At 51.9% G+C, this 16,444-nt stretch overlaps 2 protein-coding genes across 2 annotated transcripts in view; one reads left to right on the top strand and one right to left on the bottom strand.

Annotated features, from left to right (window-relative positions):
- Nucleotides 1-1,854: 1,854 nt before the first annotated feature.
- Nucleotides 1,855-5,022, top strand: gmpr (guanosine monophosphate reductase). The gene is made up of 9 exons (XM_029166180.3): nucleotides 1,855-2,232; nucleotides 3,000-3,119; nucleotides 3,196-3,279; nucleotides 3,355-3,528; nucleotides 3,597-3,678; nucleotides 3,757-3,863; nucleotides 3,937-3,979; nucleotides 4,051-4,210; nucleotides 4,290-5,022. The coding sequence occupies exons 1-9, from the start codon at nucleotides 2,146-2,148 to the stop codon at nucleotides 4,468-4,470; spliced, it is 1,038 nt and encodes a 345-aa protein (XP_029022013.1). The 5' UTR covers nucleotides 1,855-2,145; the 3' UTR covers nucleotides 4,471-5,022.
- A 546-nt stretch (nucleotides 5,023-5,568) lies between these two features.
- atxn1a (ataxin 1a) overlaps nucleotides 5,569-16,444 on the bottom strand; it is a 59,107-nt gene continuing 48,231 nt past the window's right edge. Inside the window, 3 exon segments of the mRNA XM_029166179.3 lie at nucleotides 5,569-11,479; nucleotides 12,972-14,321; nucleotides 14,323-15,203. Coding sequence (XP_029022012.1) covers nucleotides 10,874-11,479; nucleotides 12,972-14,321; nucleotides 14,323-14,757 — 2,391 coding nt within the window. The 5' untranslated portion in view covers nucleotides 14,758-15,203 and the 3' untranslated portion in view covers nucleotides 5,569-10,873.

The raw sequence follows: 16,444 nt of genomic DNA, 5'->3' as shown, positions 1-16,444 counted from the left end.
GGACAGCACTTGTCTCCTGTGTGACGTCGGCGTTGCTTTCAGCACTTTCTTATTATTCTTGGCTTTTGACCTACTTCTCTTGACTTTGAGCTTGTTGTTGTTATTTTTGCACCGAACACATATTAAATTCTAACCAGAGCTGAAAACGTAGTCGACTGTGAAAGAAGTGCAGCAAATTGGGCCTGACGTTGTCTCTAGGAGTCAAATTCCAACTCTGCTCAAATCTGGCAGCGTAAAGTTCCCTGATGAAGACGGGTCGTCCTCGCGCTCGTTACCGGAGACGGGGAAACAAACAGAATTTTTAAGTTCCTGTCATTTTAACGTGTGCCAAAAACACACCTGACATCAAAGATTCTCCGGAACCTCGCCCGCCCACCGCCGCGTGGTTTCCACAGCTGCTCGGCCCAGCAGCGCCGCCGGTCGAGCCCACGTCTCTGCGGCGCCGTCTGAGAGGAGCGTGCGCAGCCTGCCAGCGCCAGGATGCGCACGCTTTACTCACGCAGAGAATTGCAAGCGCTGACATTATTTTTCTGCCTCACCGTCTTATATTGAAATCTGGGGCAAATGGAGCGAGTGGAGAGGTTTCACATTATCCATGAGCGCCTGGAAGACTTCAATATAAGCAGTTATGTACTATTCTCTGTGTGTTAGTCATCAGAGATTGTGGATAGAGGCAAATAATGCTCAGAACCCACCAGAGTTGATGTATAGGATTAAATTATCACACAGACATAGCAGTGGCTGCCAAATAAATACTTAAATACAATATCTGCTCATTAGAATTTTAAAGGAACTTTAGAAAGAAAAGGTAGGAAGTTCTTTCAGAGGCGACTGAAGACGGCGATGCTGCTGCATGAACCCAGATCATCACACCGACAACCACACAATCACAAAACACACGGCTGCCATGTTAGCTTAACCGGTGAGAGTGTATTATAAGCCATAAATAGGGCTTAAGTCCAGAGATAGCGCTACCTGTTGCACTCTCACCTAATTCCTCCGAGTGCAGCAGGTTGACACGGGCTTCGCTCAGCAGCCGGGGTCAAAACCGAGCTGCTCTTATCAGTGTGACTGCCTTAGAGGCCTTTAGGGGGATGACCTCATTCAGCACATCCTTATCAGCGCAGCTCAGTGTGACGTGCACACAGTGAAGCAGCTGCACAAGTTCTGAACTATAGACTGGACTTGACGTGTTATAATACGCCAGTGAGGCCCGGGATCATGACATCACCAGGTTCTGGGCCAGCTGTGGTGGATTTTACACTGTTACTTCCTGAAAGTCTTTGTTACAAAGCTGTAGTGCAGGAAATGAGAGTAATGTGAGCAGTTTTTTACTTTCAGGTCACTGCTTCCTGCATGAAGTGAACACACAGCCAAACAATGTACCACAGACATACTGTAAATATCACACAGACACGTGCCGTTCCCCCGGAAACCTGCCGTCAGCTGCCGTCCGCTGCGGCGACGCTGACATCTGCTGCTCGAGCTGTGTATCACAGTTTCACATCCGTTCCAAAGAGTCAACAAAAGCTTGGATTAGCGACTTTTTTCACCCAGGAAACACCGGCCGAGCCACCGGCATGAACGCAACACAACCGTCAGTTCACACCGCGCGTGCAAGTCAGCGGGATATCCCCTGAGCGCTGCCCACAGTCCGGCCAAACGGCCCAGAACCCGCGGCAGCAATGCCCCGACCGGACAGCAGGTGTGCTATTAAGCACTGCACGCAGGACGACCGCAGTGCTGCCGTGTGTGTGTGTGTGTGTGTGTGTGTGTGTGTGTGTGTGTGTGTGTGTGTGTGGAGGAGCTTGTGTGCATGCGTCAGCGGCTGGGACAGCCTGCTGCTCCTGCCACTCGGACGCCGAGTGGAGAGGGAGCGAGCAGGAGGAGAGGAGGGAGAAAGGGACCAGGGGGACAGAGAGACAGACGGAGAGGGAGTCCAGGCCCAAATAAAGCCATGGGGGCCGGGGCCGGGCCGGGCCCCCTTTAGCTATAAATACGCTGGCTGTGTGGAGGTTCGGGTTTGGTGCCTGGGGCTTGAGACCGACCACCGCCACCGTTCCTGCTGCCGCTGCCTTCCTCAGGGGAGTCTCCTCCACACACACCCCCACCTCAGCCTGGGCAACGCGCTTCTGGGCGTCCAAGATGCCTCGCGTGGATTCGGACCTCAAGCTGGACTTTAAGGACGTCCTCTTCAGGCCCAAGAGGAGCAGCCTGAAGAGCCGCTCAGAGGTTGGTGCAATCTGATAGTGTCGCACAAAGAATGCTGTACTTATTAGCACGCGCAACAGCGGGAGTGACCTTCGCAAAGGTGACAGGAAGCACAGCAACTGGACTGGAACTGACCTCAGAAAGAAACCAACAGGGAGACTTTAGATGCAATGATTGGATGAGTGTGAGTGTGTCTGGAGTCGAGCGTCGCTTCCTCCGTGTGTGTGTGTGTGTGTGCGTGTGTGTGTGTGCCACTAGAGCAGACCTGGATCACAATACGTGGTGGCATTGGATCTGCGGCGAAGGAGCGACTGAGACGGACTTCTGAGCAGCGAGCAACATGAGACACGAGAGGCTTCTCAGAAAAGCTGTGTATAAATAGTCGGGCTGTCGCCCAGAGCACATAACCCACAGATATGAGCGCTGTTCCAGCCTGAGCCCCACGAGAACGCACCAGTGTAAACACCACGGACACCTTTAATTCACAACTCAAGACAAAATGAATCACATAATAAGCAGCCGTGCTTTTATTTTGGAGGAGTCTGACCCACTGCCGCAGCCTCCAGAAGCCTCCACCTGCTGCATGCGTGAGCATTGTCTGTTGTTTGCAGGCAGCAGAACAGGCTGCGCGGACCCGGACCAGAACCATTAGGACCGCACAGGTTCAGAACAGGAGCCGCATGAGCCACGTCCGGTTCTGGGAAAATGGGCCGAGTCCCTCAGTCAGCATGAAGCAGAATTAATCAACCGAGCTGTAATTATGCCTCTGATTCCTGTCCGTGCCTCAGGTGGACCTTCAGAGGACCTTCACATTCCGCAACTCCAAACAGACCTACACCGGCATCCCCATCATCGCTGCCAACATGGACACGACGGGAACCTTTGAGATGGCGCAGGTCCTCAGCAGAGTGAGTGAACAGCACGAACGCGGGAACCGCCCCCGTTCCAGGCGACTAAAGCCCCCCGTTTCCCCCGTCTCCCCAGCACACCCTCTTCACAGCCATCCATAAACACTACTCTGTGGATGAGTGGAAAGCCTTCGCCGCTAACCACCCAGAATGCCTAGAGGTAGGACCCGTGATTGACGGCGGCGGCGGCTCGTTGGAGCCCGTCTGAGGCGCTCACGCTCCGTCTTCCCCGCAGCACGTGGCCGCCAGCTCAGGCAGCGGCGCCACGGACCTGGAGAGGCTGTGCGCCGTCCTGGAGGCCGTGCCCGCCCTCCGCTACATCTGCCTGGACGTGGCCAACGGGTACTCCGAGTACTTCGTGGAGTTCGTCAAGACGGTCCGAGAGAAATTCCCCAAACACACGATCATGGTAGGAGACGGCGACCCGGCCGGCGCACGGGCCCGACGGCCCGGGTGCTGACGCGCTCTGTCTCACAGGCGGGTAACGTGGTGACAGGGGAGATGGTGGAGGAGCTGATCCTGTCCGGGGCCGACATCATCAAAGTGGGCATCGGGCCAGGTGGGTGGCGCCGCCTGTTCCCGCCGGGCCCACGGGCTCAGGTGAGTGAAACCGCGCTCTGTGAACCGTGTCTTCCAGGTTCTGTGTGCACGACCAGGATCAAGACGGGCGTGGGCTATCCGCAGCTCAGCGCCGTGATCGAGTGCGCCGACTCGGCCCACGGACTGCGCGGACACATCATCTCTGTGAGTTCTGGATGCAGGGGCGAGTCCAGCGCTGCGGTAGATTAGAAGCTGATTGAGTGGGTTCTTTGTTCAGGACGGGGGCTGCAGCTGCCCGGGCGACGTGGCCAAGGCCTTTGGTAAGTCCACCGTGCACAGCTGTGGTTCCACACGGCGCCGCGGGCTCACCTGTCCGTTTGGGGCCCGTCAGGCGCCGGCGCCGACTTCGTGATGATGGGAGGAATGCTGGCCGGCCACGACCAGTGCTCCGGAGAGATCATCGAGAAGGACGGCAGGAAGTACAAGCTGTTCTACGGCATGAGCTCCGACACGGCCATGAAGAAATACGTGGGCGGAGTCGCCGAGTACAGGTGAGAGCCCCATCCAGAGCACCTGGACCGGATCCAGAGCCGCAGCCTTTTATATGTGCCTCCCCTCATCCTCTCCCAGGGCGTCCGAGGGGAGGACGGTGGAGGTCCCGTACAGAGGAGACGTGGAGAACACCATCCGCGACGTGCTGGGCGGCCTGCGCTCCACCTGCACCTACGTGGGCGCCGCCAAACTCAAGGAGCTGAGCCGGAGGACGACGTTCATCCGCGTCACACAGCAGTCCAGCCACATGTTCTCCTAGCGGAGCTGCACAAGCTTTCACCCACACCATGCGTAGTACTGTACTGTGAGGCCTGAGACGGTGGTGTAGCATGTTGAGGAGGAACACACACACACACACACACACACACACACACACACACACACACACACACACACACATTACCTCAGGATATCTGTGATGTTCGTTTCCTGCAGGTTGTGATTTAATAAAGTCAAGGTTTGTGATGATCTCCCACCGCCCTCGGCCTCCGAGTGTGTTTACATTCTCCAGCCTCCCAGTTTAACCGTAAAGGATCCACTGCGCCGCTCAGGCTGGTGCAATTAGATCTAATATGTCTCAACGCGTCAGCTTGTATATGCACATCAACAATATGAGCTATGTGGGGCGCCGCGCTTGTAAACACACTCAGCAGGAGTCGGCGGACGCGCTTGTCGAGATCGTCCGAGATATGACGCCGCTCCACGCGCCGCTGGGATGAATGTGCAAATCAATATGCAAGTTCCAGAGGCGGCGCCGCCGAGCTGTTGCTGGAGAAACTACGCTGCAATAAAAACGCATGCAGAACCCTCAGAGGTCCTCGTGGTGTGAGGTCATTTCCTCCATGAAAGAAAGAAAAAACACATTAAAAGCATTACATCAAACAACACGGAGCCGTGTAACGATCACCGTGGTTACGCTTAGAGGAGGATTCCAGCCATCAGCACATCACTTCACTTACCTGCCACTCATTACCCAGCTGTCACTGCTGCCACGTTCCACAGGTCACGTTTGCCTAAAAGGCCACACATAACGAGCAGAGGAATAAAGTTTAGGGTTCAGTAATTAGGGGTCAAGCAGTTCTGAGGGTGCTGTACATTTTCCCGATAATTTACCCTTCAGGTTTAGATAATTAATCCTGACAGAGGCGTTTTGCACAGTCCAGAACTCTCTGCGTTGCCTTAGAATAAGTTGTCTACAGCTGCAGTGTGCTGTGCAGTACAGCGGCCACTGGAGGGCGCTGTCCCTTCAGAATTCAGCCAAGTGAAGGCAGAAGAACAATCAGACGATCTGTAATTGAGCTGAGAGAAGTGTTCGTGTTGCGCTCGTGTAAATTAACACGCACTCACTGGCCATTATTTCCAGATATGTCAAGGTTTCATTTTCTTTTTCAAAGAGGTGCATTTGTACAGATGTCAAATACATACACCAACAAGGGTTCTCCATTGCTATAGAGGAAAGGGATGGTGAGACACAGGGACTTGGTGAGTACAATATAGTACAAACAAGTTGGCTGGGAACTCCCGCTGCACCCTGCAGGCCAGACTGTCCATGCAGGTCTGTGCTGGTGTCCGCTCCTCTGCCACCGTCGCATCGGCCAAAGTCTCAGTTCAGTGCTCGGCGTCGCGGGTCGGCAGAAAAACATCCAGACAGACCGGTTGCCAGCCTCAGGGCTGAGTGTTCAGAACAGAGGGAGGAGTCGACTGAGCCGAAGAGAAGCTCCACCCCCTCCGTGGCAGTGGGCAGGGTCAGAGGTCACGGACCGTACAGCCTGTCCCCTGCTGAAGTGTTTGTCGCCTTGCAGAGAGGCAGACTAGAGACATTCAGTACACTGAAGAGTAATCCAAGCCACCTCCAGCATAATACACATTAATAATATAATAATCATTATTGTCAATAATGACATTTGTTAATCATATCAAATTATTTGTAATAAATGTACATATTTTATAACCCATTTCAAACAGCCCACTGTGTAAATTGATTGGGATGACATTAAACTGTTAAGTGGGCCTCTACAAGGTTTTTCCTTTCTGCCTGAGTTGGTTATCCAGCGCTATGGACATCGACGAGACGTCATAAAAGAATGAAAACAAACGAAGAAGAAGAGGAATCCTGATGAAACACAACAAAGTGCCTCAACAAACACATCCTGTTTGAAAAATGAAAGTACAGACATCAAGAAACAATAGCACACACGCCTTTTTCTGATTGAAAAGTCAAAGCTCACACACCAACATTCATTTTATTTGTCAAGTTGTGCAAGAAGCCAAATTAAAAAAAAAAGAAAAAAAAAAAAAGACATTAGCAGTGTTCCTCCAGTGAGGACGCTTGTCATAAAAACTCAACAATGACACATTCTCTACACAGTTTTAAGTCTCCTGACATTATATTGAGTGCTACAAGGAGACCAAAACACGGAAAAAGCTCCTGCACCAAGAAGAACGCAAACAAAGCACAGGTTTGTACGCACCATTTTCACACCACGCGACCAGGCCGGGCTGTGCCGAGCCGTCCCGCCAAAATAAAACTCAACCTCTGACCAGAGCCACTCAGCGGCGCAGCTCCGGTCGGCGCCGGGCGAAAAGACTCCAAACAAACCCTGACACAATAAAAGAAGGGATGCATTCCATGAGACAAGGTTTTCCTAGTAGAAAAGAATCAAGGAATCACCTAACACCTCGGCCCGTTGGACCCAATAACGCGCCGGGCACCAAGCGAGATGGAGCACAGACAGACAAACACAAGGATACGGCAAAGTGATGTGCAAAAACTTAAACTGAGCCATCTTCTCTTTTTCACTCCCCCCTTTTCATTCTCATTCTGTCTGTCTGCTGAATGAATGTTACCCCTAGGGAGGGTATCGGTCTGAGACAGAGGGGACAGACCAAGCCCATCCTAGGATTAGAAAGTGCTGAAACATTATCAAGTCTTTTACATCTACTTACATGTGCATCTCTGTTGGTTGGTTCTTTTTTTTTAACTTGTTTTTTTTTTTTTTTTTTTTTTTTTTAATTTTATTTCATTTTTTAAAAAGTGGTCCCCACTAGCAATGAGGTTTCTTTTCTCTGTGGGTCTCACCGCGACCCGCCCTGGATCAGGGTTTATGATCCTCACAGACAAAAAGGAAAAACACACACACACACACACACACACACACACACACACACACACACACACACACACACACACACACACACACACACACACACACACACACACACACACACACACACACACACACCACCAGGTATGGATAACCACACACACTACACACGGGACCCGCGGTGCAGGCCCACGCTCCCACTCCCACAAGACAAGACAGAGTTTCTCTTCACTCAAATTTAGGAAGGCCACACGGACAAAAGGGTGCTAGAGGTTTGGACAAACTCTTCGTTGGTTCTGATTCTCTCCACAAACACCCACTGTTTTACAGGTGTAACACACAGGTACAGAAAGTAAAACAGTAGGACTACTGTATGCTACACACACTTGGCACAATAAATGGGAAAAGGGGGGGTTAAATGTGAGTATTGCACATTGTGGTACAAGCGGATCAAAGGGTTAAACTTAGGATTGTTTTGCTATAAGGTGCTGTTTCCTCTCCTGCTCTCTGGATGTGCCTACATGACAGATTGCTTTGTTTCAGAGTCTAGTATCACGCATGCAAGTAGAAACACAACAACCTACATAAGGGAGTAGTGAAAAGGTGACAGACTATCAAAACATGACCTTATGAGGGGGACAGGAAGTCCAGGCCCGGCCCGGCCCGGCATCTCCAGGCCGGGCCTCGCGGAGAAGGTAGCGAACGGTTGTTGAGGGTTAATCGATTGCTTTGCCTTGGGAGGAGGCGCTTGTGAGGCTGGCTGGCTATGATTGGGTACCTGAAACGAGGTTAACGAGGTCACTACGGGAGTCGTGGCAACGCGACACACCTGCAGATTCACAACCGGGTTCATGGCTCTGGACCGAGCGGGACAGAGGAGGTTCTGGGGGTTCTGTTGAGTTTCTGCATATATGAGTCAGTTCCCTGAAGACTAGCAACTGGTGCTGCAACTGCAGTTCCTAAAGATTTAACATGGGATTAATGATGGCGGAGTAATGTCAATTAGACTAGTGGTTAGATTCTAAAAACAATGGTCTTATATGTTTGTTTGTGGGCAGAAAGATGACGTTTTGGTTTCAACGCTAGAGGATTATTATTAAATGTTTATTGCAGAGAGGAGGGTGCCTGAACGTTGACTTACTATTGCTTTTCTAAAGCAGCCAAAGCAACCGCAGCTTTACTTCGCTTTGGCTGAAATTGTTTTGTGTGACATTTGACATTTTTCCCCCTTTGTTGGGAACGAGGATCGAACATAAATAGAAAAAAAATAATAATTACACAAACACAGCCACAAAACATACACAGGTTGCAAAACACACCCTGGCACCCACTCACACACACACATACTGTTTTTACAAGTAATGATCATGATGTTTCAGTAGGAAAAGGAAAAAATGCTAAAACTACTGTGGTGTTGATCTGAGAAACCCTGTTTTCTTTCTCTCTATCACAGAGGGTCCACTCATCCTCACCATCCATCTTCCTGTTTATTCACCACATACTATCACATCCATCCTCCCATCACCCTGGTAAACTGTCACCTAAAACATCGTTGACCCCACGCAGCCTCAACTCTCTGCTTCGTTTCCTACAGTGAAATACAACTGTTGTCACAGCAACTAGTGACACTGCCAACCAAAAATCTCTTCAAAAACCCAGAGGCTGTGTAGAATAATCCAAAGGTGCGACTGCAGGAAGTCAACATCTACTCCACATTTACAGGCTGCGCCACGTTACACTACAGAAGTCTCAGACTCTGACAGAGCTCAAAGCCTGGGGTCGTCCCAGCGAGCACATCTGTTGAGGTAACTGCTACATGTCATCAATCCAAACTAGGCCCTTACTCCACGGTTCCACCAGAGGGATGCTTCGTATCCAAACACATTCAGCAGGCCACACGTTGGTTAGTAAAAGCTCCAATGTAGTCGGGCCTAAACTGTGGTGATGTGGGAACCTTTTTCACTGATCTCTGGTCTGCGCCAGCTGAAGCAGCAGCAGCCCTGGTCTCCTCCAGTGTGTCACTGTGCACGGTCCAGGGCTCGTTTCAGGACAGGACCATCAACAACCTGACTCCCTCCTCCCGATGTGCAAAACGCAAGATTCTCCTAAGTACAGACTCCAAGTGGGAACACTGGACGTTTAGCTCCGTCTACATGTCTGAGGATGCTCTTTTCATACAACCACACTCCAGCTCGTACACTTACTGTACAGACACACCACAGAGCTTGTTGTAGTCGATTGTGTATGCGTGTGTTTATGTATGGACAGAGACACACTCAGTCACGCACACACACACACACACCCACACACAATACAAATATATGATATTTCAAAGTTCTGTGGCGTGACTAGTACAGAGCATCACTCGGACGTTTCAGAGCCCTCAACTCATGAATCCGTTTCATCACACATTCTAATACTCTCTCTCACCTAAATGTGGCTTGCTGTAAAAGCACACGGCTGCCCCCCCCCCCCGTCCAATTTCTCTGTCTTTATTTGCTTTATGATCTCATGGCACATTCGCTTCCACATAACCGGCTGTCGTGCCGCTGCACCTCTCTACCCTTTTCTTTTAAAATAAAAATCTAAAAACATACAGTACTGTGTAAATGAAGAGACAACAACAACTTGTCGGCTGTAAAGTGAGTGTGACAGGTGTGTTAAGTGCTTGGAAACATCCTGACCCTCTCGGGAACTGACGTGCAGACTCTCACTTCCTCTCACAGCCTTTCTGGATATAGAAAATAATAATAATAATTGATTGTAGTCAGACTCTTACTGTTTTCTCAAAGTGAAGTTTACCAACCCAGTGTGTTTGCACTTGCATGTATCAGGTTAGGGTATCGCACAGTTACACATCAACATCGACCAACTTAGGTTAGATCTACGCTTAAATGACCCCTGATTAAGGTTTTTGACAATCATAGAAAACAACTACCTGCTGAGATAGAAGACTAAAAAAAATGCTGAAGATGAAATCTCCACTGTCATCACACTGAGCAGAAGTGTCAATCCCCCTCTGTTGTGCGGCACACTGGCGCTACTTGATGACGTAACCGCACGGGTCCGACACATGGAGACGAAAGATTTGACGTTCAGGATCAGCTGATGTCAGCGCTGCCTCGCTAGCAGCGGACGGGTCAAACTATCCACAGCAGAATTGGATTTATATGAATTTGGGTTTACATCATGTGTAAAGTGCAGCCGGCCGTGCTGAGTCATCAAGCGCTGCCGTTGTGCCACACAGCTCTGGAACTTCAAACCATTCACCTCAGCTCGTCCCATAAAAGCCACCAAAACGGCACCAATCGCTTGTGTGATATCAAACCCATCTATAAAAATGCATTATAAACTACACAGACTAAATGTAAGGTGATACCATGTAGGGTAGTTTTTACCTCTACAGTACAGTATTAAAGATAGAAAAATAAAAACAGAAAACTAAACTTTGAAACCAAGACAATGAAACATCAACGTGGGCATTCGTGTGTTTTGTAGGATTCTTTTGTTTTGTTGTTGTTTTCCAAAAACAGGGGTTATTAACAGTCCCGCGCGGCTTTACTTCCCGATATTGGACCTGCCCTCGATGCTGACTTTCACCTCATGGGGGATGAAGGAAGGTTTGGGCAGGGCCAACGGCGGCTCCTCCTCTGACTTTTCTACCTTGCGGCCTTCCGGGGCCGACCACCTCCGCTTCCTCCCTCCCGACGGCCTCCTGGAGCCGGCTTCGGCGCCCCCGGCAACCTGACCTTTGGAAACAGGCCCTTTGTCCCCAATCATTAGATCCCCGTTCTCCACGCCGGCGGCCGCTCCCCTGCCGTTGCCGCCTCCGCCGCTCCCCCGCTGGCTGATGCCGTTCTCCCGCTCACCGTGCCGGGTGCCTCCCCCGCTGCAGCTCGGGGGGGTGTCTGAGACGGCTCTGGGGGCTTTGATGTGCGCGTCGCTGGGGGCTGAGACGGAGGCAGGGCTGGCCAGCTCCAGGGGCTGAGTCTTTTTCAGAGAGCCATTCTTCAGGTTCTTGAGGGTGAGTGAAATACAAACGTCGCCCACGGAAAGCTTAGTGCAAGGCAGCTCCAGAAGCTGCGTGGTCCGGTCTGGGCAACATGAAGACCAGCCTTGACCAAAGACAAAGAAGGGATACTCCACCAAGACCTCCACACTCACCTGCAGGAATGGGTAAAGAAGAGGAGCCATTATTACACAAACACTTTACATGCCAAGTCTAGTCAACTCATCCTGATGAGAGCGGCTCTGCTGGTGCAAACACCTACAGGGCGAACTCCACTTAGGCTTAGTGATTACAAATTTAAATCATCCAGTCTGTGCGCGAAATAGGCACGGAGAGCATAAAGTCCCAAACAATGTCACCACGCATTAAGGGAAACATAGGATGAATCGCTTTTATCTTCCATAATTTTAAACATGTGTCAGCGTGAGACTCCAATCTTGGGGGACAGTGTTTTGTTTTCCAAAGTAGAGAAAGGATCAAAATGTAATACAACAAGATCTGAGACAAGAAGCGGTGCAGTGAATGATCCGTCCCCAGGGCCAGAGTTTAAAAAATCATATAGGAGCAGTTGTTTATTCTCAATTGGCTTGAGAAAAGAAAAAGGAAATTTCCCAGTATCAGGAGGTCAAACCCTCAGTCATATGTAAGTTTAGTCATAGCTCATTGGAACATAAATAATCTAATGTTCTGAACAAACAATGTACAAACAAGGCCTTTAATTCAGTTTAGTCTAAATTTAGCTGGTTTAACTGGGACATGAAGTCCTTCAAGATAATATAATACGTAATAATGTAGTAACAATTTCCGCCTCATTGAGTGATTAAGGTTAAGGTGAACATATTTAAAACATGACAAGTCTGAAAGGCTCTCGATGAATACGACGAGTTGAGCATGGGAGGATCGAAAGAACTGCTGAAATACTGCGGAGAGAATGAGGTGGGAGTCGAGCAAGATGGAGATGAAAAGGTGAGGGAGGCTGCGGAAAGAGAACAATGTCAAGAGCGCTATGAAGCGTGAGGCGCATCGAACACCCTCTCAAAGCAAACATTTTCCCTCCTCGGTTATATCATTTCTGACTCCTCAGAGTGGACTCAGATCCGTCCGCTGCCACCTCTGAGCCGCCGGGGGAGCGGAGAGAGAGCGAGGCGCCTTTGAGAGACGCTCAGCTTTTGTGGGTTACAGTATCAAAGAGCAGCCGGAGGCAGCGAGCGGCGGTAGGAGAAGTGATGCGTGGGCGGCCGAGGCCCAGCGCTGGACAGATGAAACAGATTAACTGGCTTTAGCCAGAGAGAGAAGAGAGGTGTGGAAGTGTGTGTGAGTCTGTGAAGGAGAGAAGAGTGATCAAAGACAAAAAGAAGCATGAAGCCTTTAAACCAGCACGTCTATTATTAGTCTTGACAATTATGGATACAGTTAACCATGATATTTTATTAGTTCAACTTTATTTTTGAATTTCCTCTTTCCATTTGATTCACCATGTGTGAAACTGATTATAAAAATGGAATAGCTTAACTATTCATTGACTAAACTTGAGTTATGGTGAGTGAGTCTTAGCTGCATTGCATCTCTGTGACGGCTTCAGACTCTAAGCAGAGGGAGCAGCCTGTTAGAAGTGCTTTATGCCGCGTGATCCACCTTTTTGCTCACCTGTGCACGGTGCTCCCCCACAGAGAACTGAACCACGGCGAAGTTGGCCGAGGTGTGGCTGGCGTCGATGCGCTCCACAGTGGACGAGTCGATCTTCAGCTCGCTGCTGATCTCGGCGCTCTGGATGAAGTCCTCCGTCTTCAGGTCCTCCACGCGCTTCAGCTCGCCGTTGGCCAGCTGGATGATGGAGCCCTTGATGAAGTACGGCGGCAGCGCGGGGGGCGCCGCGGCGCTGGGGGGGGCGGGGGGGGCGACCAGGCCGGGCGACACGGGGACGACGGGGAGGTGGAGCTGGGCGTGGACCACGGCGCCGGCGTGGTGGTGGTAGGAGCCGCCGTGGGCGTCCAGGGCGTCTCCCTTGGGAGCCGCGGCGGCGATGTACGTGTGCGGGAGTGTAGTAGGGAAAGGCGTGGCCTGGGTGGACGACGTCGCGTGGGAGGTCACAGGTTCCAAAGCCGTGACGCCGCCTCCGCTGACGGGGATGATGACCGGCTGGGGACCAGGAATGAGTAAGTGCTGTGGCAGGCCGGCGTGGAAGCTGAGGGGCGTGTGCGGGCTCCCACTGCCGCCTGCGTAGTATCCGATGATGGGCGGCTGGGGGTAAATACTGGTGGAGGGCAGCCCCATGGACAGCGACTCGGTGGCGTTGTGTGTGGTGTGGATGACGGTGGGCGGCGGCAGCGCGCTCACCGCCTTGAGGCTGTCGACGCTCAATGGGGGCGGGAACGTGAAGGAGGAGGTGCTGTTGGCGGAGGAGAGCGAGCGGCTGACGGGTTTGCCCAGGACGATGCCGCCCTTCTCCGCGTGCTTGTCGGGGCTGCCCCTGGGCGGGGCCAGCTGGTGGTCCCCGTGGCTGTTGGGCATTAGCATGACAGAGGTCCGCAGCCCCAAGAGGTCGTGGCCGGGGTAGTCCGACGGCAGAGCCAGCTGGCGGGCCTCGCCGGAGGACGACGGCTCCCGTGATTTGCTCCCCGACTTGTAGAGACTGGACTCCGGGGACGGCCCAAACCGCCGGCCCCTTTCCAGCTCGCCATTGTGGAGCTCTCTAGGCCTGGGGACCCCTTCCTCTTTCCTGTTAGGCCCATCGGTGTACTGCACCACCACATTGGACATGCCGTGTCCCAGCGCGTGGTGGGGATGCAGTGACTGGTGATGAGGCGATGGCACCGTCCGCGGGGAGGTGGGTATTTGACTGTGGTGAGGGGTGTGGTCTGTGGCGGGCGGGGGCATGGAGGTCCACCCAGAGGACGCTCGGTGCTGGTCGTGTTTAGAGGTCTGTGAGTGAGTATGAGAGGCTGTGTCTGTGTGAGCGGGCCTCTGGGTGGAGGAGGCAGAGAGGGGAGGGGGGGGGAGGCGGAGGGGGGAGCAGCTGAGGGGAGATGTAGCCCGCGTACGGCGCGCCGGGTGAGGAGATGAACTGCAGGTTGGGAGGCAGTTGGGCGTAATGGACAGTTCCTCCAACGGTGGGTTGTGACAGGGGGGACGTATAGAACGCGGGGAGCGAGGAGACGAGCCTCAGGGAGGAGGAGGAGGAGGACGAAGAGTCCGACGCCGAGGAGTTGGACTTGTACTGGGGCCCGTCGGGCTGCGAGGAGCTGCGGTGCCCGCCCACGCCGGCCTCGTGGCCACTGGCCACGCTGGCGAGCCAGGCCATGTTCTCTGAGCGCTGGCTGTCGCTGGCGGGAGCCACGGTGGGGGAGCGGTCCTCGGAGGCCAAGGTGCAGGAGGGGAGCTCCCTCTTCTTCGGGGGCAGACATTCATTACTGCGCTCCTGGTTGGACTTCATAATGATTTCACCCTACACTTGCTTTATCCCTTAACGTTCACCTTCTATAGCTTCTTCTGTTTCCCCCTCTCTTACTTTCTACTTCACTTCCCTTTATCCTTCTGATGTTCTGTCCTTACTGGCTATAAACCAACCTCCAGGCCCGTCTCTCGTTCCCTTTCTGTCCAGTTCGGCACGTAAATCTCTTGGTTCTTTAAATGATAGGTGCGGAGGTGCTGAAGAGCGATGGCGATGCGGAGGGCGGTCGGAGGGGAGTGGCGGGGTGTTCTGTTGGCTCCGGGTCTGTTGGGTCTTTAGCGTCTCAGGAGTGAGCTCAGTGTCGTGGGGAAGAGCGTCGCGACGTCACACCTGCTGCGGCCGCCGAGGAAGACGGGGGGCCGAGTGCGCTGCACTTCATGCGGAATCATTTCCCCGGAGAAGCAAACCTGCCCACATGCAGCACAATCCTGTGGAGGAGAGAGCAGGAGGTCAGGGAAAGGTGCACGACTCAGTAGAGGAAGCCTAATAATGTACTATCTACATACTATGTAAGTAATTATCTGCTGAATATAACAGAAGAAGTTACAGTAGAAAAGCTCACTGCTGGCGTGACAGTGAGTAAGACCATGTGTGACGGCTGTGGGCTTTGTAGCTGCAGATATTTATAGATGAGAAAATGAATGGAATCAGAAAAGAAATAATAAAGTTCTGGGAGGTTTGCAGACGCTTGTATGGCTGCACAGTCAAATTCCAGCAGCTGCAACACTTGAGCTCTGCTGACAAAGGTACAGTGTGTGTGTGTGTGTGTGTGTGTGTGTGTGTGTGTGTGTGTGTGTGTGTGTGTGTGTGTGTGCCATCTGTTAGCGAGGACCCCCCGCCGCACAAGATAGAGCGCTCTGTGTGAGTCTCATGAATAATGGACCAGCAGTTCCACCCGCACACGCACGGCAGCACTCGCTCCGACAATCACACCTGGGCACATTCAATTACGCCGACATGTTATATTTCCTGACACATGGTGACGGTTCACGCACAAACGCATCGCGTCATGGTGTTTCATCAGGCTCGACAACACACACACTGACACAGTGTGTCCATCGTGAAACAGTGTGCAAATGTGCAAAACAGGACAATAAACTAATGAATGATTACAATGATAAGTCACAAAACCATTTTATTTATGAATCGCACCCACACTGTGTGTGTGTGTGTGTGTGTGTGTGTGTGTGTGTGTGTCTGTGTGTGTGTGTTGCAGGACCAAGGGCATCTCGGGTTGGAGGCAGATTCCTGTGACTCGAGACGTGTCGCAGTGCACTACAACAAACACATGCGCGTTTAGTTCCATGGTAGTACACACACACACACACACACACACACACACACACACACACACACACACACACACACACACACACACACACACACACACACACACACACACACACACCATCTGTTCACTCAAGCAGGGATGACTCAGAGGTGATCAGTGAGCTTTTAGCACAGAGATGAAACCTTCGCTGCCTCTCCCTCGCTCCACAGCCTGTCCTGCCTCAGCCTGCTCTCTTCTCCTCCACAGCTCCATTCTCACTTATGTTTCTTCCATCCAATGGTTTTATGATCCATCTTAACCTTGTGTTCCTCCTGGTGTACTTTCACAATAATCTCCTGCGTCCGTCTCTACCGGACCTCATTCACCGTACGGCCTCAG

Source organism: Betta splendens, chromosome 11, assembly GCF_900634795.4.
Source record: "Betta splendens chromosome 11, fBetSpl5.4, whole genome shotgun sequence".
Lineage (NCBI taxonomy): Eukaryota > Metazoa > Chordata > Actinopteri > Anabantiformes > Osphronemidae > Betta > Betta splendens.
This window is presented reverse-complemented; position numbering and strand designations above follow the sequence as displayed.